This window comes from Tiliqua scincoides, chromosome 2 (genome assembly GCF_035046505.1).
Source record: "Tiliqua scincoides isolate rTilSci1 chromosome 2, rTilSci1.hap2, whole genome shotgun sequence".
NCBI lineage: Eukaryota > Metazoa > Chordata > Lepidosauria > Squamata > Scincidae > Tiliqua > Tiliqua scincoides.
The window spans coordinates 56332318-56357330 of NC_089822.1; the positions used below are offsets into that span (position 1 = coordinate 56332318).

Here is a 25013-nt window from a genome sequence, read left to right on the forward strand (position 1 = left end):
TTCAGCAAAGGGTGTGCAGCACAGCTGCAGCCACTAGAGGCAATGAGGTCCCTAATGAAATAAAGGACCACCTGAGGCAGGAAGGGTTTGTGGGCTGTAGTTGGAGTGAGAGCGAAGGAAGGAAGGAAGGAAGGAAGGAAGGAAGGAGACTTGCAGGTAAAATGGACGTTTTGGCTAAACCAACCTACAGAATTGTGGACTTACAGATTGACTCACAGCTCTACCTATTGGACTGACTTTCTGGCACACCGATTCATGGACTGGCAAGCGAACAATGAACTGGCACTCAGATGAACAGACTGGAGGATGAACTGTGACCATATGTACATATGTATTCCATATGTATATGTACCTTGTATATGTATATACATATACAAGGTATATGTATATACATATACCTCGTATATGTATATGTATTCCATATGTACACTATGTGCATATATGTGTATACATATATGTACATAGTGTTTACATATAGCAGCCGCTAATAGATTTGTCCACAAAGACAAGACCAGAGCCATAAGCATGGTTCCAAATGCCTTTGTGCCATTTGGATACCATAGTCTTTTGATACCATAGTCTTTCGAGACTGAAGGTTGCCAACATACATACGTGTGCCATTTATTATTATAAGGGAATTTCAATAATAACAGTGTTTTCAGTCTCAGAATACCAGCTTCAGGGGAACAATGAAAGGACAAAACAGTGGCCTTCATGTCCTGTTTGTAGGCTTTGCAACTCATCAGCCACTGTAGGAAACATGGATGCTAGCCAAGATGGGCCCTTGGCCTCATCCAGCAGTGTTCTTCTTATGATGCTGGACCACATTCCAGAACGTTACCTTTCACTCTGCCCTTGGCTAAAGATAAAGTCATATCTTATAGGTATCTGCCATCTTGGGAAAGCCATCCTGAGAGCCAAGATAGTATAGTGGTTCGACAGTTAGATTTAGATCTGGAAGATCCAGTTCAAATCCCTGCTCAGCCATGAAGTTTCCTGAGTGACCCTGAACCAGTCACACACTCATCCTCACCTACTTGACAGGGTTGTTGTGAGGACAAAATGAGGGGAAGAACTATGCATATCGCCCTGAACTCCTTGGAGGACGGGCGATATCAAAATGTGAAAAATAAAAAATATCCCTGTTTTTTGCTGCGCAGAGGGCAAGTTGAAGTGCCCTGACTGCTAGACCATTAGTCTGCCTATTTTTCCTCAAGTCAGCTAAGTCCTTCCATTTTCCCCACCGCTAATAACAGCTTGTCAAAAGTTGCTGATTTTAGAACTCTCCAAGTATTGAAGAAAAATCCAAATGTAGATCCCCTCTTGACAGGACATAGTCACAAGGCGATCCCTCAACACTACATCACAACATTAAGATCCATCATTCCTGAATCCCAATTAGAGTTGCACACAAAAAAGTACTTACTAGTGTCCAAAAGAGGTAAATAGTGAAGAGTGCGACAGTGAGTGCAATGAGGCCAACTGCTTCTAGCCGACTACTAAAGTGCAGGTGGTCCACTGCTCCTCGCAGACACAACCAGCCAGAGATCGTAGCCAATGGAGTTATAAACAAGAAGCACACCATGTCCCCAAACAGAGTCCGTTTCTCGTGCTGGGGCCCCGGATTTTTTAGCCACTGTAAAAAGAATTGACATACATTAAGTCTCAGCGAAGGGGTTTTCTACTTGGTTCTTGGTTCTGTTTTCATAAAGAACATAACTTGTAACATTTATTGTGTTTAAATTAAACTACATTAAAACATAATTTTGTGGCTTACAAAACTTACTCAGTGTTTTGAATGTATAAGAAAAATAGTTACAATAAAAGCTGTGCTTTTATAAAATAAACCAAAAAAGCTTCACAAAGAAAGAAGCATGTAAAGTATAGATGATGAAAACATCACAGCCTAGGACTTTGCTTTGATTTTTTTTTATCAGTGATTTTATGTGTTAATAGCAAGTGTCTTTGTTTTTCCATTTCATATCTGAAGTGCAATTTTTTCATGAGAACTGAGAACTAACTAGTGCTGTTAAAATAAGACAGACAAGTAAATTAAGTAATGGATTTTGTTCTGGATTGGACATTTCCCAGCAAGTCCTGGTAAATACTGACAATAGTAGGAAATTATGCAAGTTCAAGGTCAAAACGACTTTGAGCCCAATCCTATGCATGTCTACTCAGAAGAAAGTCCCGTTAGAATCAATGTGGTTTACTCCCACGAAAGTTTGGATAGGATTGGGCTGTCAGAGTCCTATCCTATCCAATTTTCCAGCACCGGTGCAGCCACAATTCAGCCCCAAGGTATGAGAACAAATGTTCCCATACCTTGAGGATGCCTCTGTGACTGCCTCCCCACCAAAGGATGTAGTGCGTGTCCCATTGGCATAGCTGCACCAGCACTGGAAAATTGGATAGGATCGGGCCCTCAGTTATTAAAGGCACTTAACCAGTGAATGTGCAAAATATCTGTATCATAAATACATGTTTTCCATTATTCTGGTCAGTTGGTAGGTGCTGATCTAGGTCAAGGAGACCATTCGGTCTATGGTTTGATAAATTTCAGATTATCCAGTAGTTAAATTTGCTTCATTCTGTGTTTCAAAACCAAAAGCCCTTGTTAACTTCTGAGTGAGAAGATGGCTATATGAAATGGTCAGCTTAAAACCGATCCATGCACACTATTGTAAAAACTACCCAGACAAATGTGTCTTTTAAAAGGATTACTGTCAGAAGAGGCAAAGTGATTTCAAGCTACTATATACATGTCTATTCATTATTAGAGGCTGGCAGCTAGGCCAGATGCTTAATCAGGAGAATCGCCTGTGTAGCCGAGACCCATTTATTGTGGTTACAGATGGGAAAATAAGACTGTGTATGACTATTCAGGAGCATCCTAGCATCTGCCTTATTTTGTGCAATGTTGCACCCATGCATTCTTCACACTTCATCACTTTAAATCTCATTTCATTATATTATAAAAATGCCAACATATGCAACAGACAGTGAATGATTCAGTAGATAGAGGGGGAGAAAGAGAGCTTCTAGATGAGGCACATTAGTAAAGACCAATTTAAATCCATTAATTTCAAGGAAACTTAGAAATCCTAACCTTCTTAAAAATACAATCCAACATTTGGACAAATTTCTTGTATGCAATTCATGTCCTCTTTACACAAGTCTGCATTTCATTTGTGGGGATACTGGGTTATCTTTGCCTAAATGTTAATCGTAGCCATGATTCTCTGTTTCAATTCTAACATGATTGCACCATTTAGGTATGAAAATACGACCAACATCATCAATTTTCAGCAGAAATGCTCTGACAGTCTGTGATTTATTTAAAAGAAATTTTATTTAATGTGTCTGTGCACTTTCTATAACCTGAAATGCCCTTAGGAAGGCTGGTTGGTATCACGCTGTTCTACACCTAGTTCTTAACAGTGAACTATCAGTGGTACCTGCAAAAATCTTACTAATATGTAAAAGCATCCCAAAAATTAATCCATGCAGGTAATGCTTCATAACCTAGAAAAGGATTTCCCAAACTATGGGTTGTGACTCAATGGTGGGTTGCAAGCCCATGCCAGGTAGACTGCAACCTGGAACGTCCTATCCACCCTCACCTCTGTTTGGCTCCAAACTGGAGTCATGGGAAGGCCTCCAAGGCCTATTTTGGGTCTCACCAGGCCAGTGACTCACTCCACAGGCCTCTGCAAGTCTCTGAATGGCCTGCAGAAGCCACTGAAAGCTACTTCTGGGTTTTGGAAGCCAACTTCTGGTTTGCTTCTGAAAACTGGAAGTCTTCAGAGGCTTCTGCAAGCCATTCTGAGGCTTGCAGAGGCCTGTAGAGTAGATCACTCCCTAGTGTTACCCAGAAGAAGCCTCTGGGACCTCGCCAGCACCACCAGGATAATCACCCAGATGAACTGGCTCACAGTAGAAAGACTGGAAATTGCTGACCTAGAATGTGTGATGTAAGATAGTCATTAAGAGTCAGTCACTCTCCAGGTGCTTAGAAAGACTTCACTCCAAGCCAGCGGCTCCTCCCTTCAACCAGAGAAAAATGATTATCTTCCTTTCACAGGCTCAGGGGAAGGGAGGGTTCTAAGTACCTGGAGAGAGAATGATAGATTGTTAAACAGCTGTTTTCCTTTAATTTAAAGGGCCCTTCTCATCATGTTGAGATGGAAAAATCCACGGATTTTTCAAATGGGTGAAAAATCCATGGATAATTAGGTTATACTTGTAATTGCTTGTATGACCATCTCTCTACAACAGTAAGAAAAGGAGTTTTGTAAACTGTGATTTTAAAGGGATGCGTTTTTCCCCTTCTCCAGGGATCAGCACGTTCCTTTTCATTTGCAGTGGCCATTTGTGTTGAGTCAAATCCGTGTATAAAAAAATCTGTGTATAACAAGGTTGGACCTGTAGTATGTTGCATAAACCAGTAGTCACACATTGTGTACTGCTGACATAAGTTAGAGAATGCAAAATGCAGGCTTGAGCTTGAAATAATGAATTTCATATTCACACAATCCCAATGGTATTTGCTACACATAAAGTTTACCTCTCCTGCCTCAGTATGTTCCAATGTTATCAAATAACACAACTGGTAAAATCACACACACACACACACACACACACCCCTTTAATTAGGATTAGACTGCAGTCAAACACACCTGCTTGAGTGTAAGCACTACTGAACTGAAAGGGCCTTACTTCTAAGAAGGCAGGCATAGGCTTGCGCTGTAAATGTAGTTTAACCATAACAATTCAGCCAGCACTGTGCTTGGCATAACCTTGAAATGCACAGCAACAAGCATGGCACAATTTAATTTGTTCTCCATTGATCAGGTTTCCACATAAGCGCAAAAGCAAATCCATGCCATATGTGAATATCACTACTACAGGATGCAGCGCAGATGATAAATTGAATGTACAGTCTCAGCCCTTACATTCACCTCATAGACCAATTCAAGGAAAAGCAGATGTAAACCTCACATCTGAAAATGCCTTGGATGTCTAGCAGCTGCAAATCCTAATTCAGTGCTAGGTCCATTTGCTTTTATCCAGACATGCTATTTTCCTCTTTTGACTCACGGCTGCCTCCTGAAAGAATGGAAGTGCCATTTCAATACGCACGTATGCATGCACATCACTTAATCACTGCACCGTTGATTGCTGCGCACAGCTTACAGCTGAATGGGTGAAGTGACTGCACTGAAAAGCAAATGCATTTTGGGGACAACACCAGGAAACCGAACACTCTCTCGGTGGCATTAGACCACTGATAGTTCAAAACTGAAGAGGGATTTGCTGCAGTTACGATGTGGCTGATTGCAACCTTTTCTGAGCTCACAGGCTCATAAGCACATATACAGCTATCCCCACTTGATCTTGCAATCCTCAAGTAATGATTAGTAGGGGTATACCAGCATACCAATATTATTTTTGAATACTAACTGGATGCTGTTTCCAAAAACTTCAGAATAAAAAGGTTTTAAGAAATGCCAAGTCCTTCCAGAGTTCGGAATAAAAAAGGTGACTAATACCCCAAGCCTATTAGTGCTAATGGAGGTAACGGCTGCATCCAATGGTGGGAGAAGATCAGAAGGACTCCTCAGGGAAAGCCCCCTGCTGCATTATGGATCTATTCAGATCTGCACCAGCTCTTTGGCTGGCAAGTCTGAGTGAGTCCAAGGAGGCATGGTGAGGTCAGGTGGGGGTGCACAGGATATCAGTGACACTATTGGCATAAATTCTGCCTCCTGCCCTCTGCCAACATGCTTTTCAAAAGCCTCAGTCCCCACCTCCCCCTCTCTGCCCACAACCCACCCCCTGCACCAACTTACTGGTGCCAGGAGATCCCGAAGAGCCAGCTGCTCACTGTGTGACCACTGCCCAGCAGCATGCAAAAGGGCACCATAAATGATGCTGCGCAGCTAGAACATGAGTTCTGGCAGTGCAGTTGGGGGATAGGATTGGGCAGCAAGCATTTTGATTGCCTGGTGCATCACTTACTGCAGTCATCTCAAGGTCAGCTAAACATTTTGGCAAGGCAGTGGAGAAGAAGACATTTCGCTCACACATACACTCCCCACCTCACAAAGGAGCAGATTGTGTTTCATTCAAACAGAACTCTTTTCCCAGATTTTGAGTGTTTTATGCAAGGTTGAAGGGTTCTGTTTTGTGGATTTATCTCATTGACTTCGAAAATACCGCTGAGGGTAGCAGCTGGATGGAGTGTGGTTGCAGACAGTCCCCGATTACCATTGGGTTGCTTGCTTCTACACATGATTGATTGCAACCTACACCTTGTTCAATTTCCATGAATCCTTGTAATGAGAAACCGTAAGACGACCAAGAGGAACTGAAAAGTGCACAGTGTCAAGGGGAAGTAGCTTTCCTCTGAAAAGGTGACTGTCAAAGTGTTGGAGGGAGAGTATTTGCTTAAAGGGTGACCTACCGAATTAGATAATGAGCACCTGCACTTCTTATTGATTGTGGTGAGAGCTGCAGGTGCACACTACAAAGCTTAGTCTTCTGGGAACTTCTGTATGCACAAACCCCAAAGATATGAATCTGCCTCTATTGACCCCTCTTTCCCCATTCTCTTTTATTAAAGCAGGATTGGAAACAGCCATGGCCAACTTATCCTGTTATACACGAACACTTTTTGCTTCAGAGAAGCAGGCTTCTATCCCTGTGTTTGCACAAAAAACTTGAAGATGGAATGACGGTGTCTCCAATTCAGACTCAGATGAGAAAGCACACAGAGTGCAAAACCGGAAGACCTTGCACTGTATCCACACAGCAAATCCTCTTCATCCAGCTCTTCAGGGTTGGCTTCCACAGTTCTTTGCAGACAGTGTCCAAAGAACTGGGTGCTCAAATTCATGCATAGCAGGGGCTTCTAATTCCTCCCTGCAGATACTCTCCACTGCCAGAGTTCTAGATATGTATGGGCCACATTATGAGGAAAGGTAGCAGTAAGTTACAAGGGAAAAATGGTGGGCAGGGTAATACTAAGCATACTTTTCTGTTTCAAAGTGTGAAACTTTCACAGTTGTTTGACAAAGACCCAAACATGGTCATGGGTAAGGTCTTTTCTAACAACAAGTCCACTGCCACTGTTGTGACTCAATACATTTTCCTGAAATCTGGAATTTCAATGTAAGTTTTTCCCATTTAAAATAGTGCTGGAGTGGGGTCGGAATGTATGATTAGGACTAGAACCACCACATGGGCAGAGAACCAAAGCCCTAAATCCTATTAGGTTTTGGCCCATTTAATTTCCATCTCTGGCACTATTTCCTAAGCAAAACCAAAAACTGACAGATTTAGAGTCCGATCCTGAGGTCCACGGCGCAGCTCTACACTGCGGACCTCAGTCGCAAATGTGCCGTAAGGCACGTTTGCGGGGCTTACCACCGGGCTCCCACTGGAGCTAGCCCAGCATCAGCCAGAGCTGGACTGGTGCACGGTGGGTGCCCAGGTTCCACAGCTCGGCGGTCTCCTGGGAGAATGGGAGGTGGGGGTGTGGCTGGGGGCATGGGGGAGCCATTCCGGGGAGGGGAGAGGCATGGCTGGGGGCATTGGGGAGGCGTATCAGGGGAGGGGGAGAGGCGGATCTGCGGAGCGAACGTCTTCTTCTCCCGAGGAGCCTCCTGTGGTAGCCCGTTGGCGGGAGCCTGCCATGGAGCTGCTGGACCTGGGCACTGCGGGCAGCTCAGGATTGGGCTGCCTGGCTGCAATCCTAACCACACTTTCCGGAGAGTAAGCCCCACTGAACAAAATAGGACTTACTTCTGAGCAGACCAGGTTAGGATTGTGCCTTAAGTATCATACCACATGTTTAGTATCACACCTTACTTGATTCTCAAAAGAAAAATTAAAATACACATGTACCCCTAAAATAGTATTTTCCGAATTAAAATAGCACACAGGGGGACAGACTCAGGATCAAAATACAGTGGAGTTAAAGCCCTAAGGCCCTCCCCCCACTGCAGTTTCACAATTTTGTGTCCTTCCTGGACTTTCTTTTAAAAAAAAGTCAAACAATGGAGAAATGTTCACATCCTAATATAGCATACACCCTTTTTCCGAGGTATGTTTCTGTTCCAAGTTACTTTCCCAGGCTTTGTTTTAGAAAAGTGCATTGTCAACCTACTTTAGACTTGAAAAAGTCAAGCCAGCAGATCCTTTCATGGAAGCAGAAGCCCCACGAAGCGCTGAGCTGGCTGTTTGATGTGGTAGATGCTAGCAGGCTGTAAATGACTACCTTCTGAAACTAAATGTCGTTGGTGCAAAAGCAGAAATGGCCATATGCAAAAATAACTACAGTTACAGAAAAAGTTAGTGGGGTAAGTCAGAAAGCAGATAACTGTTGGGAACAAAGCACAAGCAGCAGTTCTCTAAGATCTGAGAACAAAGACAATTGTTAATTATTAATGGACTATTATTACCTGTTCCTGGTTTTCTCCAAAACACTAGAACCTAGAGTCAAGTTTCCACATCACCCTGCAGAAATGCATTTCTGGATTTGAGTGGTTTAAAATAGGATTCATCTTTGCTAGCTGACCTGCTCTACGTGGCCTTTACTCTGGGGTTAAGGGGCACGCAGGGGATGGCGTGGTTCTTTCATCCCCACAGCAAATTTGTAGTACAGTCTACCCATGCATTTTACGGTATGGGATGTCACCAGTGTTCAGGACATACCACAATGATTAAATCATGGTGATTAGACAGATGTATGGTTTCTTATATCTTTTTATTCCTTAAGATCTAATCATCTCATTTTTGAAATGCAGTTTGGATTTTGAAACAAATGCTCATTGATTTGATATTGACTGATCCAATTTACTGCAGCAGGCCTTCATTTGCACAAGCCCAGGTGTTTTCAGTGATGTGCACAGCACAGTATGTTTGGAGTCTTAAATCTTTCCTGCTCTGTACAGAGGAAGTGGACCCATTCATTCCTTTGTAGGGGCATCGCTGGGGGGCGGTGCACTAAGATTTTCAGAGAGCCTCCCTGCAGTGGCTCCTCCCCCTCCCCTTGGGAGCCATTCACTTCCTGCAGCATGCAAGCAGGTCCTCCCCTCCCCTTTGGAGCCATGTGGGCGGGGGTGGGGGAGACGGAGGCAAATGGCTCCCGAGGGGAGGGGGAGAAGTCACTTGCATGCTGCAGGGAGGCTCTCTGCAAAACTTAGTGCACTGCCCCCCCAGCGATGCCTCTGCTCCTGTGCAGTTACTGTAGCCAACAGGAATGAACTCTGAACAATCTAAAGGAAAGATGGTCATTTTTATACAGCTTCTTTTCAGAGCAGAAGCAAATGTCAAGCAATAATTTGCCTTAGCTGGATTAAATGGAACCCTTGACCTTTTTTGGATGAGCAATTAGCATATAGTCAATTTTGTGAGACTGTGCACATATTCAAACTAGTGTGAAGATCTAAGTGCAATTTCCAGCACTCAATGATTTAACTCCCTGGGTAATTTTAAATTCAGCAACTATCTATTAGGTAGCAATAGATGCAATCCACAGTTAGAAGCGCAGCTCTTAAGCCACTGAATTCCCTGTCCTAATAATATTTATCTGGGAGTTTGTTGATCTGAAGTGGTTTAGTATAGGAGCTAAGAGACGGAGAGCCCAATCCTATTGTACTGGGAGGTTGCGCACTACGTTTTGCAACAGTGGTAGCAAGTTCTGCCATCACAAAATGACTGCTGATGAAGGGCACAGAGTAAGGCAGCAGTCTCCCAGTTCACCAATGGATTGTCATCCACCCATTGAAGTAGGTAAGGCAGTGGTGAGGAGGCTACAGGAGTGACGAATCTGGTGGTCATGGTGCACAATGGATCCTATTTCTTTTTCTGCAGCCTCCCTTTCTCTTCTCGGACTTGTGTCAGCAAAGCCACCTGCATAGGTCCAAGGAGGCCCACTGTGGAACAGGAGGCTTACAGAGTTGGATTTAAACCCCCCTTTGCACCTGAAGTCTCCTGAGTCACCCCCCATCCCTGCTGGATAGAGCACTCCCATTTTTGGAGCAGCTGCACCAGCAAGAGAGGTGGAAGGATAGTACTGGGCTTTGAGTTGCAAATCAGAAATTCTCAGTTTCAAATCTTGCCTCTGCCAAGAACTCAGCAAGCAGTCTTAGACAAGCCACAATCTCTTGGCCTCCGTTCCTCAGATGCAGTAATGACATAATACTCCTTACAGAGTTGTTGTAAGGATGACATCAAGATACTACTGTATACGCAAAGCACTCTGAACACGTAAGAAGTGCGATATCAATGTCTTTTTATAAATATTTATATATAAATATTATTTTAATAAAGCTTGCTTCCAGCTATTTTTAGGATAAAATTTACAGCTTGAACTTCAACATGTTTACTTTAAGTAAATTCTACTGAGGCTGCTCACTCCCAGGAAAGCATTCACAAGAATGCAGCCTTAAGTCATGATCACGTCTTTCGAGTGTCAGTGCAATATCCAAGGAAACAGGCACAGGATCTGACTGTAAATCTCATGACTGAAACTCAGTATAGTCTAAAGGAATTAGCAGGTTTGTATAGAAGCACACAGCTAAATGACTTTGGGCGCAATCCTAACCCCTTATGATGCTGAGGAGCCTGGGTGGACATACAATCTTGGGGAGAATCTTGAAGAGGCCGTCCCTGCTGACCAGGTCAAAAGCCTTCGTGAGATCTATGAAGGCTATAAAGAGTGGCTGTCGTTGTTCTCTGCATTTCTCCTGCAGCTGTCTAAGGGAGAATACCATATATGTGGACCTGTTGGCTCGGAATCCGCACTGCAATTCTGGATAGATGCTCTCGGCAAGTACCTGGAGCCGCTTTAGTACAACTCGGGCAAACAGCTTTCCTGTTTTGCAAACAGCATCCGCGAGATGTCGCGGTAGTTATTGCAGTCACCCCTGCAATAGTGGATAGTTATTGCAGTGGATAGTTATTGCAGTGGATAGTTATTGCAGTCACCCCTGTCGCCTTTGTTCTTGTACAGTGTGACGATGTTTGCATCCCTCATGTCCTGTGGTACTCCACCTTCTCTCCTGCAAAGACAGAGGATTTCCTGCAGCTCAATGGCAATGATCTCTTTGCAGCACTTTAGGACCTCAGCAGGGATGCTGTCTTTCCCAGGTGCCTTGCCAGAGGCAAGGGAGTCCAGGGCCACGTGAAGTTCTTCTAGGGTTGGTTCACTGTTAAGCTCCTCCAACACGGGCAGGCACTCAATGTTGTTTAGCACTTCTTTGGTAACTACGTTTTCTCTGGAATACAGCTCAGAGTAGTGATGCACCCAGCGTTCCATCTGCTGCTCCCAGGCCTGGATGATCTCGCCTGTGGCAGACTTTAGAGGGGCAATTGTCTTCTGTGTTGGACCTAGGGCCTGTTTGATACCACCATACATCCCCTTGATGTTGCCGGTATCAGCTGCTATCTGTATCTGGGAACAGAGTTGGAGCCAGTAGTCATTAGCACATCTCCTGGCAGTCTGCTGGACTTTGCTGCGAGCAGCTTGGAGGACCTGCAAGTTGCGCTCACTGGAACAGGCTTTGTATGCTGCTTGAGCTCTCCTCTTCTCCTCAATGAGTGAAGCAGGGCTGGTTCTTGCTCTGACCTTGTTTGGGATTTTCTTCACTGTCCTGCTGAAGCAGCCTTTGGAGCTGCAACAGAAGGCATCTATGTCCAAACCAGATCAGACGGAAAGCTCTTCAGCCTCTCCAGACTGAGAGCAAAGTCCAAAGTCCAGCTGAAATGTCTGCGTGACTTCTTCTTTGCCGACAATGCAGCTGCCAATGCCCACTCTGCCAATGATCTTCAGCAGCTTATGGATCGCAAGGTCTGCCAAGACTTTGGAGTGACAATCACCCTGAAGAAAACACAGGTCATGGTTCAGGATGTGGACTCACCTCCCTGCATTACAATCTCTGCACATGAACTGGAGGTTGTCCATGACTTTGTGTACCTTGGCTCAACGATCTCCAACACTCTTTCCCTCAATACGAGCTAAACAAACACATCGGTAAGGCAGCTGCCACATTTTCCAGACTCGCAAAGAGAGTCTGGTCCAACAAGAACCTGATGGAACATACCAAGATCCAGGTCTACAGAGCCTGCGTCTTGAGTACACTTCTGTACTGCAGCGAGTCATGGACTTTTCGCTCACAACAGGAGAGGAAACTGAATGCTTTCCACATGCGCTGCCTCCGACACATCCTCATTATCACCTGGCAGGACAAAGTTCCAAACAACACAGTCCTGGAACATGCTGGAATCCCTAGCATGTATGCACTGCTGAAACAGAGACGCCTGCATTGCCTTGGTTATGTCATGAGAATGGGCAATGGCCGGATCCCAAAGGATCTCCTCTATGGAGAACTCGTGCAGGGAAAGCACCCTACAGGTAGCCCACAGATGCGATATAAGGACATCTGCAAGAGGGATCTGAAGGCCTTAGGAATGGACCTCAACAGATGGAAACCTTGGCCTCTGAGCATCCCGCTTGGAGGCAGGCTGTGCAGCATGGTCTCTCCCAGTTTGAAGAGGCACTTGCCCAACAGATTGAGGCAAAGAGGCAAAGAAGGAAGGCCTCTAGCCAGGGAGACACACCAGGGACAGAATGCATTTGCTCCCAGTGTGAAAGGGATTCTCATTCCTGAATTGGCCTCTTCAGCCACACTAAATGCTGTTCTAGAACGCTGTTCCAGAACCACTTTTCAGGGCACGATACCATAGTCTCCATAGATTGGACACACCAGGGACAGACTACATTTGCTCCCAGTGTGGAAGGGATTTTCACTCCTGAATTGGCCTCTTCAGCCACACTAAACGCTGTTCCAGAACCACTTTTCAGGGCACGATACCATAGTCTCCATAGATTGAAGGATGCCAATGATAACCACTTACGCCAGTGCTTTCCAGCACTGACATCAGGGCAATGCAGCTCTGAGGTAAGGGAACAAACATTCCTTTACTTTGAGGAGGCCTCCGTGAATGCCCCCTAACTGCAGGACATAGCACAAGCCCCATTGGCACCGCTATGCTAGTGCTGGAAAGCACTGACATAAGGGGTTAGGATTGTGCCCTTTGTTGACTAGATTGTTGCAAAATTTTATTCGACAAGTATTGGGCCCTTGGACCATTTACAGCAGCAAACACACACTATCAGATAAGAAGGGAATCTTAAATAGGACCCTTGAGTTGGTGAGCACCAGCAGCAAGAGCAGCAATGTATTTTAAAGGTCACAACATGGTATTACAAAAACTCCACTTCTGGTACCAATAGGGGCTTTATCTTAAACTGAGATAATTCTAAACAGAGACTACGTTTTGCAAACGTGAAACAAGACTGAAGGATCTGGGAGTACCTGCTCCTAAAGTACAGAACACACAGAGCAGGAACTGTCCAAAATCTGGGTCATGCAAGCTGGCAATCTTTCGTTCAAAAAGGCTGAGGTACAGTAGAGTTCAGCGGATATGCATCATGGAAAGAGAGTACATGAATGAGAGCACAATGAAAGAGAGTTAGGCTCAAGAGAAATGGGCACAGAAGTGCATGGTAGGTAGGTTGGAAATTTTATAGCACTGTGGCATCTTGGCTGTGTAACACTAAACATCAGGTTATATTTCAAGCATAGCTGAAGTTCTCATTCAGCTCAGATCCCCAAAAGCCCCATTTGTTTTCAGAATCATATAATGAAGGCTAGCCATTTTCTACTGTACTAGCTGGTCAGGATTCTACATCTTTTGCCATTGGTTTCTGTGCCAAATGCACACATATAGCCTGGGCATTTGGAAAGATTCTCAATTCACACACTGCGAACAACCAAGTTATTGGGCTTCCATAAAAAAGAGCAGCTCCAGTTTTAGCCTCATTGGCATACACCTGACTTTATTTTAAGCACGCTGCGAAAAAAATGTTCCTAGTGGAATTCATCATCAACAAGCAGATTAAAACCCATTTTTGCCTGACTCACAGGTATACACATTTGGTCCCTGTTGCGTATATGCAACATTTGGCAGAAATAGCTTAAAACAAAAACCTTGATTTAAGCAGAAGCAGGATTTGCATTCACTATGTCATTGCTCTACTAGATGGTTGCTCTTGAAACACTTTCTTTAACCTTGGGGATAGAATTTGACTATGTTTTCAGGGAGGCTTCAGTCTCAACTATACAACAGAGTGATTTCATTTCATACAAGTCTACTGTCCATTAACAAGTAAATCAAGCATTTGTTTGATTGACAATATAGCTGACTGCAGTGTTGATGTCCCTGGATTGCTACATGATGATAATATTATGCTTTGTAATAACCCGCAAAATATATTTGTTAGCATTTTGCATGCATGGATTTTCAGCTAAAACAACTTTATAACATCTTTCCATGAAATCACTAATGTAGGATCTTAAGAAATGCTTTTGAAACAAAGAAAACAACATAAAGGAATGGGTGTACAATGGACTGTACACCCAAGAAGCATGGAGCTCTTCTGCAATACCAAGACTCACAGGTGTCAGTGAATGTGGCCATCTTCCACCAACATTCTGTAGCCTCTTCAAAATCTCTGTGTGTATTATTTTGTGTCAGTCCACTTCTGAATCTGGGCAAGAATCTGTAGTTCCATGCTGAATAGTCATTGTGTGAATACAAGTTGAATAAGATCCTTTAATGTTATCTAGGTTACATCAGCAGAGAAAGGTTATAAATAAAAGCAATAGTAAAAAAAAAAAACCAGTCAAAAATATGTATGAACGCTGGAGAGAACTAAGGCCATAATCCTAACCAACTTCCAGCACTGAGATAAGGGCAGTGCAACTCCAAAGTAAGGAAGCAAATGTTGCCTTACCTTGAGGAGGCCTCCATGACTGCCCCCCAACTGCAGGGTGCGGTGCAGTACCTGCCCCATTGGCACAGTTATGCCAGTGCTGGAAAGTTGGTTAGGATTGCACCCTAAATGCTTAAGAGAGAGCTTTTTCAGTCATTTTTTTTCCTGCAGCTGTTTCCATTGCTGAAGAGTAAACTGTCATCTAGCTTGTCTCTTTGGCAGGGAAAACTGCTGAGATCAACACACCAAACAAGTCTTCAGCTGCATGAGGGATTCCCCTTGATACATACGGGTTGTGCCTCATTATCCACTGGGCATCCACTGATTTGACTCACCTCTGATACCAGGGTCCATCTTTAAATACCTTGTAACAAGGGAAAAAGAAGTCCCCAAATCACATTTCCTACCTTTGTGCTGTTAAACTGCACTGGTTGCAAGCTTCTCAGGATTAAGGATAGCTTTAAAGACCTACTTCTGATTTTCTTGCTCCTCCATTGTCATCCCAGAATGCATTCGTATAGATGCTATACCGCAGTGGTTCCCAACCTGGCATATGTGTACCCCCAGGGGTACTTGCCAGGACCTTTAGAGGTACTTGAAAAAGAATTGAATAATGGTGGGAAAAGGCAGGTCTGTATTAGAATGCCTTGCAGGGCTGGCAAGGAAGGCAACTAGCTGGCAGTGAAAGCTTCAGCAACTGCTAATTTCTGGTCATTGATTTGTGTATTATCAGATATGGACCAATAGTTGAAAACGTAAATTTGAAATAACAGAAACTATATTAATTACAAATATTTTGCCAATATGAGGGATACAATTTATGGAAATAGGGCTGCCAAGGGGTACACAAGTGAAAAAATGTTGGGAACTACTGCTTTACTGCATTCAGCCATAATTTCATTCCATTAGATTCCATTATTCACCCTATCTAGTGGCTGAATGTGTTAAAGCATCTATACCAATACATTCTGGGGCAACAAAGGAGGAGCAAGAAACCTGGAAGTGGGTCTTTAAAGCTATTTTCCCACTGATTTGGTACCTACTGATTTTTTTTTAATCCACTGGGGGTTCCAGAACAGAACCCCAGCGGATAACAAGGCACAACCTGTATATTTCTTCACATATTTGGAGCCTGGTCAAAATTAATACCAAGACCAAGGTATCTTGTCCACCATTTGAGCCTGGACTATTAGAATAAACATGGCCATACTTTATTATTATGCTTTTAAAAAATTAATAAAAAGTAGTTTTGGATTTAAAGATAGGAAGACGCACGTATCTGAGGACCAAGAACTTGACTAAGGTGGAGAAAGAATTAGACACATGTTCTTAGCACAAATAAGTAAAAAACAACCCCCCTGTCCCTGGCAGACAAAACACAGAATGACACTGACTGTTAAAGTGCCTAACATAGTGTGTATTTTTATACTTTTTTTAAAGTACACTTTATAATGTAAAACTTATAAACTAGCAAATAAAAACAGAAGAGGAGTCATTTAAAAAGAAGTTCTAGTCCTCATGGTTGGGAAAAGAAGTTTGGACATATGGAGGCAACATCTCCTAAAAATTCATAAAGGAGGTTGACAGTCTCTGAGTAGGCTGACAGCTGGGCTTTGGTCCCTACATAATGTACTCTAAGGTTTTGTCCCTTGGTACCCTGCACCTTACATTCCAGATTACACTATCTTTATAAACATCCTTACTATACCTTCCCTTGAAGTAGCTGTGAAACAGGCTCTGAAGTAGTGATCTGCCGCTTTCCCTCCTATATCTTAAGTTCTCAGCTGGAGTGTTGCGACACTCCAGCGTGAGAACTGTTTCTGGCCCCTTAAAGGGCAGAGGAAGGCAGCGATGCGATCCCTAGGATCATGCCACTGCCAGAGACAAAGGGGGTGTTTTTACTTGCAGTTAGAAGTGCTGGCCTCCCCAAACCTCTGCAGGGCTCCCCAAACCTCAGAACTGTAAAAGAAAAAGCTATTGGAAACCACTTCTGGTTTTGCAATTATGAAACCAGAAGTGGTTTTTGATAGCGTTTCTTATCATTCTGAGGCTTGGGGAGCCCTGCAGAGGCTCTGCACCCCCCTTTGTCCTCAGCAGCGGCGCGATCCTAGGGATTGTGCTGCTTCCTTTACCCCTCCCCCAACCAAGATGTACCCCAGTTCCCAAACTCCCAAGGAGTTCCCCAAACTCCAAGCTGCCCTATATAGATGTCATTTACAGTAGGCATTGTTATTGCAGTACCACTGAATAGCCCATAATCCTGTTATCTAACAAGCAGCGGAGAAAACTACAGACAGCGGTTTGTTGTGTTTGCACTTACCTTCATTCAACTGATATAAGACACAGTAAGTTTCTAGTTAATTGTACATCCCAAGAACATGAGCTTGAAAGCAGCTTTAATTATCTGGTACTGGAAATTGTGGAGAGTCACTTTGTCATATCTGCAAAGCTTATGAAGTTCCTTGCAGTACAGGATATTGTGCCTCCATTACTGGAAAGCTGTCTTAAGCAGGTTTTCCATTATCTGCTTTTAGTTCATTTATTTTTAGGCGGCTTGTATAGTAAACAGAATATTTCAGAATCATCATAGAAAACCATCTTCTGAATTATTGCTTTGGGCATAAGCAGAAATCACACTTTAGGAAGACACATTTTAAAAGGTTGCGAAAACATTTACGCCACCTATTGCTGGCATACGAGAAGACAGCCCTGAATTTCACCGCCACTTCTCTTTGTGCTGAGGCACCTTGAGAAAATATTCACATGCTTCACTCTAATCCCTTCACAAGAACATAGGAAGCTAACCTTGTACTGAGTCCTATTAATTCATCCATCTAGCTCAGTAGTTAGGGTTGCCAAATGGCTTGGCCAGTTATTGGTCATTCCCTTTAAATCCTAGTTAAGATGGTTGCTCCTGCCAGGACCTGGCACTGACTACTTCCCAGCTGTATTATTAATAAACCCCCATGGAGGGTGCACTTGCTGCCAGCTGCTATGGGGCAATCATGCGGGCTCGGAAATTCTCATTTTGATAAGCAACTGTGATGGGCAGTAATGTAGATACTGCAAATCCATGGTGACTGAGTGGGCTGGGGTGGGGGCATGGACTGGTCAATCCTAAATTTTCTGCTTAAGGAAAGATAGACTAGAGTGGCATGGTTATTGCAGAGCTCTTGTTAGAGATCCATATTGTTACTGTGTCACTTTGCCTATGCCTCCCATTTGTCTTCTAGTGCAACTCAAAAAGCCAAATTAAACTTACAAACATTCTGTGAATTACGCAGACTCAAGTTAAGGTCAAACGGAGCCCCAAGGCAGCAATCATCACTCTTGCTCTATGTGTGTTATGAGTAATTAAGAATGACTTAGAGCAGCGATTTTCAACTGGTGTGCCGTAGCACATTGGTGTGCCACAAATGGACTGCAGGTGTCCGCGGGTGTTTGGGGGAGGATAATTTATTAGTAGGGCCATTGGGGATGCAGGCCCCTCACAAGCACCACAGTGTGTGCCTTGTCAATTGCCACAAAACTAGTCGTGCGCCCTGAAAATTTTAGTGCCTTTTCAGTGTGCCATGAGATGAAAAAGATTGAAAATCACTGAACTAGAGAGTTGGTGTTCTGTTCCTGAAGTATCAGTGGCAGAATATTTTTGTGGTAGATCCACATCTCCATCAGGACAACAATCCAGATCTTAAATTTCTTCAGGGAAAGTATGGCGGCCAATACAGGGGGATTCACTTATCAGGTTCGCACACATCCCCTCTGGAAGCAACAGAAGTAGAGCTTCCCAGCAGAGCGCAGCAGAGGCGATACATGTCTGTCCACAGCCTCTGGCAGGCTCAAACGGAGCCTTAAAGTTTAAAAAAAAAGTGACTTTTGGTTTCTCCGTGAAACCAGAAGTGATGTTTTTAATGCAGGGGTGCATTTCCTGATATCTGCAGTTTCGATTATCCACGGAGGTTCCAGAATGGAACCCCCTGTAGATACCAGGGCATGCCTATAACTAATCTTTGAAAAAAATGTTTGTTAAAAAGAACCAAAAAGAAGGATGCACTCAGTCATTTGATTGACAGAGAATCTTTTCTAAGGACTGTAATTTTACATACAGATGCCCTCATTTCATTTTGAATTATTCTCATTGTGTATGAAGTGCTATCCATGCACATGGCATTTTACACAGTTAAGAGACAGGACTCTGCCCTGAGGGGCTCAAAATCTAGACATTGACAAAAGGAAGAGAACAAAGGCACAGCAAGTGAAGTAAGGGTAACCTAGAACAGGCAGTTGTTTCAGTTACATGTACTTAAACTTACTCATATCAGGGAATGGAAACCCACAGTCCAATCCTAACCAACTTTCCAGCAACTTGTTGGCACAGCTGAATCAATAACAAGGTGAGTGCTGCATTCTGCGGTGGAGGGCAATCACAGAGGCCTCCCCAAGATAAGGGAATGTTTGTTCCCTTACCACGGGGCTGCATTGGTGCTGGAAAGTTGGTCAGGATTAGGTTGTTGGGCTGCAATCCTATTGGTAGTAAGTCCCAATGAACTCAGTGGGACTTACTTCTGAGTAGATATACCTAGAATTGCACCACAGTTTGCCAAGAAAGCTGGCAGAATGACACAATTGTGGCAAAAAATGGTGGCTTTTGAGTAGCAACATTGATGGAAACTTTATTTGTTCTTTGCTGATGTATTGCTTTTTCCATCAACAGTATTCATAAAGTTGTATAACAGAGGCAAAAAGTGATTTCAGCATCATTTATGAAAACCTTTTCTTGATCATGTGGATAAATAATGTTACATTATAGTTTGTCTTTTAAAAAAAGAGCTAACTGTGGAACTTGCCCTTGTGGAAAGCCACAGGATCTCTTTGCTGTCTTGGCTAGTCACAGGTCAAGAGGCCATAGAGACACTTGGCAATCACTGACCATAGAAACTTCCTGCTTACTTTATATATATTCTGTCTTCAGCAGAGCATCTTTAAACAAGGTTTACTTCATTCAATTGTCCTTTTATGCAATGTAAATATTGAAATATATACGCCAAGCATAGGTCTTGCAGCTCTTTTAACTGCCATGTAAGCTCAGAAATTGGGCTGCCATCTGCCTTATTACTGCTGCCTACTCAAGCCTAGTTGGTTTTCATACACACAGTGGAGCAAATTCAGCTTTTCAAGCTGTTTACTCTTGTTGGGCATTGTAATTTTTATTCTGTTCCAATGTCTCTCGGTGCTAACATATTTTTTTTATCTCTGAAATGAGTTTTTAAAAGAAAAAGATAAATCTTTCAGCACAGCCTTTAACAACTGCAGGAGAGTGTAATGAAGTTATCCCCTCTGTGGTTCAATTGCCCTGCTCTGGTCTCCTTTAGCTCTTAAAGCCAATGGGCCATTTCGTCTTGTTGATTACATGCCTAAAATCCTTTTCCTTCTAGCCTTGACAGTGATCTCTTTGTGAACTGTGTCAAAGAGCATCTGGCCTTCTGTTTCAGTAACAGGATACCAACCTCCTGCATCACTGAACAGTGGGTGGGTGGGATGCACAAAATGAATCTCAAAGGACAGGCAGGAAGATAGTACAGAGTTGTATAATGAAAATAGTCAGATTATATTCATATTTTGGTGGAAGGCTTCAGAAAGCTTTCAATTACCAAGCAAGCTCATCTGAATCCTTTCATGCTTGAAGATGCTTTTCTTCCTAAAAAGATGGTACCAACTTTTTAGATACCAAGTAAAAGATGCACAAAATTACACCTTCCCAATCCAAAAGTACAGTCCTGGTCCAAAACTCTACAGGGCTCTGATGCTCCACAGTATGAATTGAGGACCACTTCAATCAGCACTGCTAACTGTATGTTTTACTAGCTTATAGCATTTCCCTTACAAATGGGCTTTATGGTCAGTCTACCTATATAAATCACCTTAAGAATACAAGAAAGGCAGTGTATAAAAACTGTGACAAAGCAAGCAAGCAAACATCTATAGTACTTATAAATCAGAAAGAGATACAATAAATCTTGGTTAAAATAACACAGTAGTAGCTTAACAAGTAACCCAGAGCAAACTTTTCATTTATGTTCACAGTTGACTACTGAAAACAATAATTTAAGAAATTAACAAGTAAAAGCTCACCCAAATTTATATATAAGCAGTGGTTCAAATTGAGATCCTGACCCCTGTACCACAAAATGACAGCCCCCCCCATGTTGTCCCACTCCCCACGGAGCAAAAACTGGAAGTGATGTTTTTAGGCCTTCTGGAGGCCTCAAAAGACCTTTTTTAAAAAAACCAAAAACTGGGTGACAGGGGGAGGGAATTGTAGCAACCTCAGGTGATACCCCTGGGCATATGCCCCCTGACCCCCACCCCCAGGTACGACACTGAGTGGTTTCCAAACTTTTGGCACCACAACCCCCATGGACATTACATTCAAAAACCGGAAGTGACTTCCAGAATGGCTCAGATTTAGAGCCAAACAGATGCAAAGGGGGCGGAAGGGTCCAACTTGTGACCCACTATACATAGGCTTGCTACTGACACTTTGGGAAACACTTTATAAACTTTATATAGTTCAAAAGTAACTCACTCTGGAGTACTAATAATCAGAGGGCCCTTTAGATATGCTGCTACTTTCATACTTGAAGGGTAGCAGCTCAAAATAGGGCCAAAAACTGAATCAAAATTGGGCGAAATAGGACTGAAAACCTGAAGTGGGTTCCAATCAGAGAGGAGTGCTGTTTAAAGCATCAGGGAGGCCCTCAAAGGGAACTGTGAGCCCCCCGGACCCTGCTGAAGGCCAGTGCTGCTGCCAAGGTAAGTGAAAAAGCCCCTTGGTCATGGCAGCATTGCAGCTGGATGCTACACTCGATGCAGGCATTGCAAAGGCATTGCACTGAAACACATTGCCATTCAAGGGCTCAGCATAGTGAAATGGCCTCTCTGATGCCCATGGGCCCTTAGCCGGCGCCCAACCTCATGGTATCAAATGAGGCGCACCAAATACCACTTTAGCCTCCTGCTCTCTTCTCTTTAACAACTCTTCTTTGTTCGCCTCTTCCTTTTTAAATCTGGGAAGCAGGAAGCTGGAGAAACAATGGAGGTTAGTGGACGGGGCAAGTGCATCCACACCAATCTACTGCCTAAGTCAACTGCCTCAGATGGCCTCATGGGTGGACCAGCCACATCTGGAGCTGGGGTGGGGAGGGAGAACAGACCCAAACTAAACATGGGTCTGATGCATCCGAACATGTGAAGAACAAGCAATAAAAGTGCCTTTAATAACTTTTTGGCTAGCGAATTGCAATTGGTACATTGTACAAAGATTTACTATTGAAGGTTAAATGCCTCTGCTCTTTTGCAGCAGTAAATAAAGCATGCAGAGTATTTGGCACACATTTCAAAAGGGTTTTTGTTGTTGTTATTGTTGCAATGAAGCCCCAAAACATGCACCTTCCAAAGGCTTATTTCACAATGTCGCTTACTTTACATTTTTATAACTGATATTGTGAAAACAGGAAATTCATTTTCTACTACTTGGTTAAAACTTCTAGAGCCTCCAGGGAAAAAGTCGCTTTTATATTGCTCATACAATTCTTATCTGTAGCTCTGTGGTCTTTTAACAGGAAAAAGAAATGAGAAAAATCTAATCTCTCCTGCCAGGGCTAAAGAAAAATATGCCTCTTTATCCAAAAGGGAAGATCAAAACATCATGCAAAGCCTTGCATCTGAATGTTCATTCTCTTGGTTCCATTTCCTCACAATTACAAAGTATACAGCTGACCTTATAACTCCGCTCCAGGATTATTGTTCCATGAGCTAAAAAGAGCCCAGCCTGAAGTGTGAAATAATGAAGGAGGTTCGACAATAACTGCCCAAATATTTAAAAAGCCAAGCTTTAAGTTTATGTCTACAAATGGGATCTGTGTACTTTGTGATAAGAGGAAAATGAAGAGGAAGCTGCAGATTTTAGCCTGCAGCCCACCTCTTCTGCAAGATAAAGGAGATAGATACAAAGCCAACAAAAGAGTCAAGACTAACAGTGCCAAAAATCTGCATTTTGCCCAAAGAAAAGCCACATACTACTGTGAGGGGAGAAGAAAAAGAAGCCAAGAAGATCAGAGGAACCTAGGCAGGTCATAGAAGTCCTGTTCTCCACTGACCAAAAGCTGCTTCCAACAGATATGAATCCTCTCTCCAATTTCATTAGTGCCATGTGTGGTAACAGAACTCACGTTTCTAAGGTTGGTGAAGTTCTGTTCACTGTGCTGGCTCCTCAGTATATACGGGGGAAAAACCAGGTCACACAGGAATATAGCAAGATACCTCCTCCTGAGCCAGAACATTGGTCTGCCTAGCTCAGTATTGCCTACACTACCTGGAAGTAGCTGTCCTGGGTTCTCTGACGCTGTGGTGCCCTATGGTACCAATGCACACTCAAAGGGCGGCACACAAACCCTTCCTGGCAACCCCTTTCTCCCAGCTCTAACAGGTGCCATCTTCTTGACTAGATGGGATTGGTCAAGATCTCATGCTATTCTCATGAGATCTCGGGGGAGTGCAGTGCAGCACTGCTGTGACAGGTAAGTTTGGGAATTGTTGGAGTAGGATCTGTCCCGGCCCTATTTGGAAATGTCAGGGATTGAAACTGAGAACTTTTGCATACAAAGTTAGGTGCTTTGGTTCTCTACCATTGAGTTAAGGCCCCTCTCTCTGTGCTACCTGTTGTATTTGTCCCTATGAATGGCAGTTTAATATTCATATACATGATTATAATTTCATTTTTTATTTAAGCCTTACTTTCACTTCCTGTCTTACTGCAACTTTACTGTGTTCTCCTGTACCTAGAACACTCCTCTGGTTCAAATGAAGGCTGTTTTTGAAAGGCTTAAGTCACTAGACAAAAATGTCCTGGGAAGTACTAACTGGGTAGTCAGCAATTTAAAAGAATCAGGAATGTGAACTGTGTTTCTCAAATTTCTTACAACTAAGTTCTCATTTTTGCCTCAACTGAGCACAAAGACAAAGTCTTCTTCATTGCTTTTTTTCTCCCCCCCCCAAGTGAAAAAGTTAATTTCACCATAGAGTGATCAAACAGCAAGGCTTCTTCAACTTTGGAAGGGTTAACTTTCACTTTCAACTTGCCCACTCACTATTAATTCTGAAGAAATGTCACATTCCATTTGTGCAAAGAACATTTTTATGAACAGCCAATTCCAAAAGTGAAATTGAAGAAGACTGGGCTCTAAAATCTATTTATTTGCTCAGTATAATTCCATAACCATTTTATTTATCTTGGTAGATTTATAGTTTTTCCTGCAAAAGTCATATTTACTGAAAATCAAAAGTGAGTGTTTGATTTTTGCTTTTGATTTATAAGGCATGTTTATGATGCCCACAGCCTTGATATCTAAATCTACCTTCTCACTTAAATGGAAAACTCATGCCACAATAAATTTGCTAGTCTTTAGGGTGCCATAAAATTCTTTGTCAAATCCAATGACTGTCAGGCCAATTATCTCTTTTTGGGTAGGTTCAGGGTACATTGAGCCTGAAAAGAAAGGCCATTTTAAGATTCTGCTGTTTAATATTCTTTCCCTAATGTTTAAAAATAAGATTTCTTGGGCAATTCATACTCTGGTTGCAATTAGAAGATATCTGACTATTATATTCACTGCAATCCAGAACCTCAAGAACACGCAGGGTGTCCATTCACTTCAAGAGAGGAGACACTTCTGCTCCTCATGCACAAAGTGAGGCACATGTAGAGTTGCCCAGTTCAGTGAAATCAACGTGAGCAGCCCTTGTGAAGACTGGAGCTCACAGCAATTGCTTGCTGGAGCATTTGCTAAAACAACAAGTGAGCAAAGGATTAAGCCCTGCCAATCAAGGTAAATCTTAAACAAGAGTCTGCTATAGATTACAGCCCCTACTGTGGGCCCACACAGAATATAAGGTTCACCAATGGCAATGAAGGACAAACAACAAAGCTGTACTACATCTAAAGTTCATTTATGTCCCTTTGGCCTAGTTGTTACTGCTTGTTATTGGAGGAAAGAGAGGGAAACTGGATGAAAATGAGTTTCTGTTGTCTAATATCAGAGAGAGGCAAGTGTCAGTGTCTCTTTACACAAGCACAGCAGCATTCTGTAAAATTGGACATTGATGACCA

The 25013-nt window shown here is 43.1% G+C and overlaps 1 protein-coding gene across 2 annotated transcripts in view; it reads right to left on the reverse strand.

The window, feature by feature from the left end:
- Positions 1-25013, reverse strand: part of MARCHF3 (membrane associated ring-CH-type finger 3) — a 141132-nt gene that overhangs the window by 12115 nt on the left and 104004 nt on the right. For both annotated transcript variants that reach the window (XM_066616721.1, XM_066616722.1), the window contains one exon: positions 1427-1636. In XM_066616721.1, coding sequence (XP_066472818.1) covers positions 1427-1636 — 210 coding nt within the window. The remainder of the gene's footprint in view (positions 1-1426; positions 1637-25013) is intronic.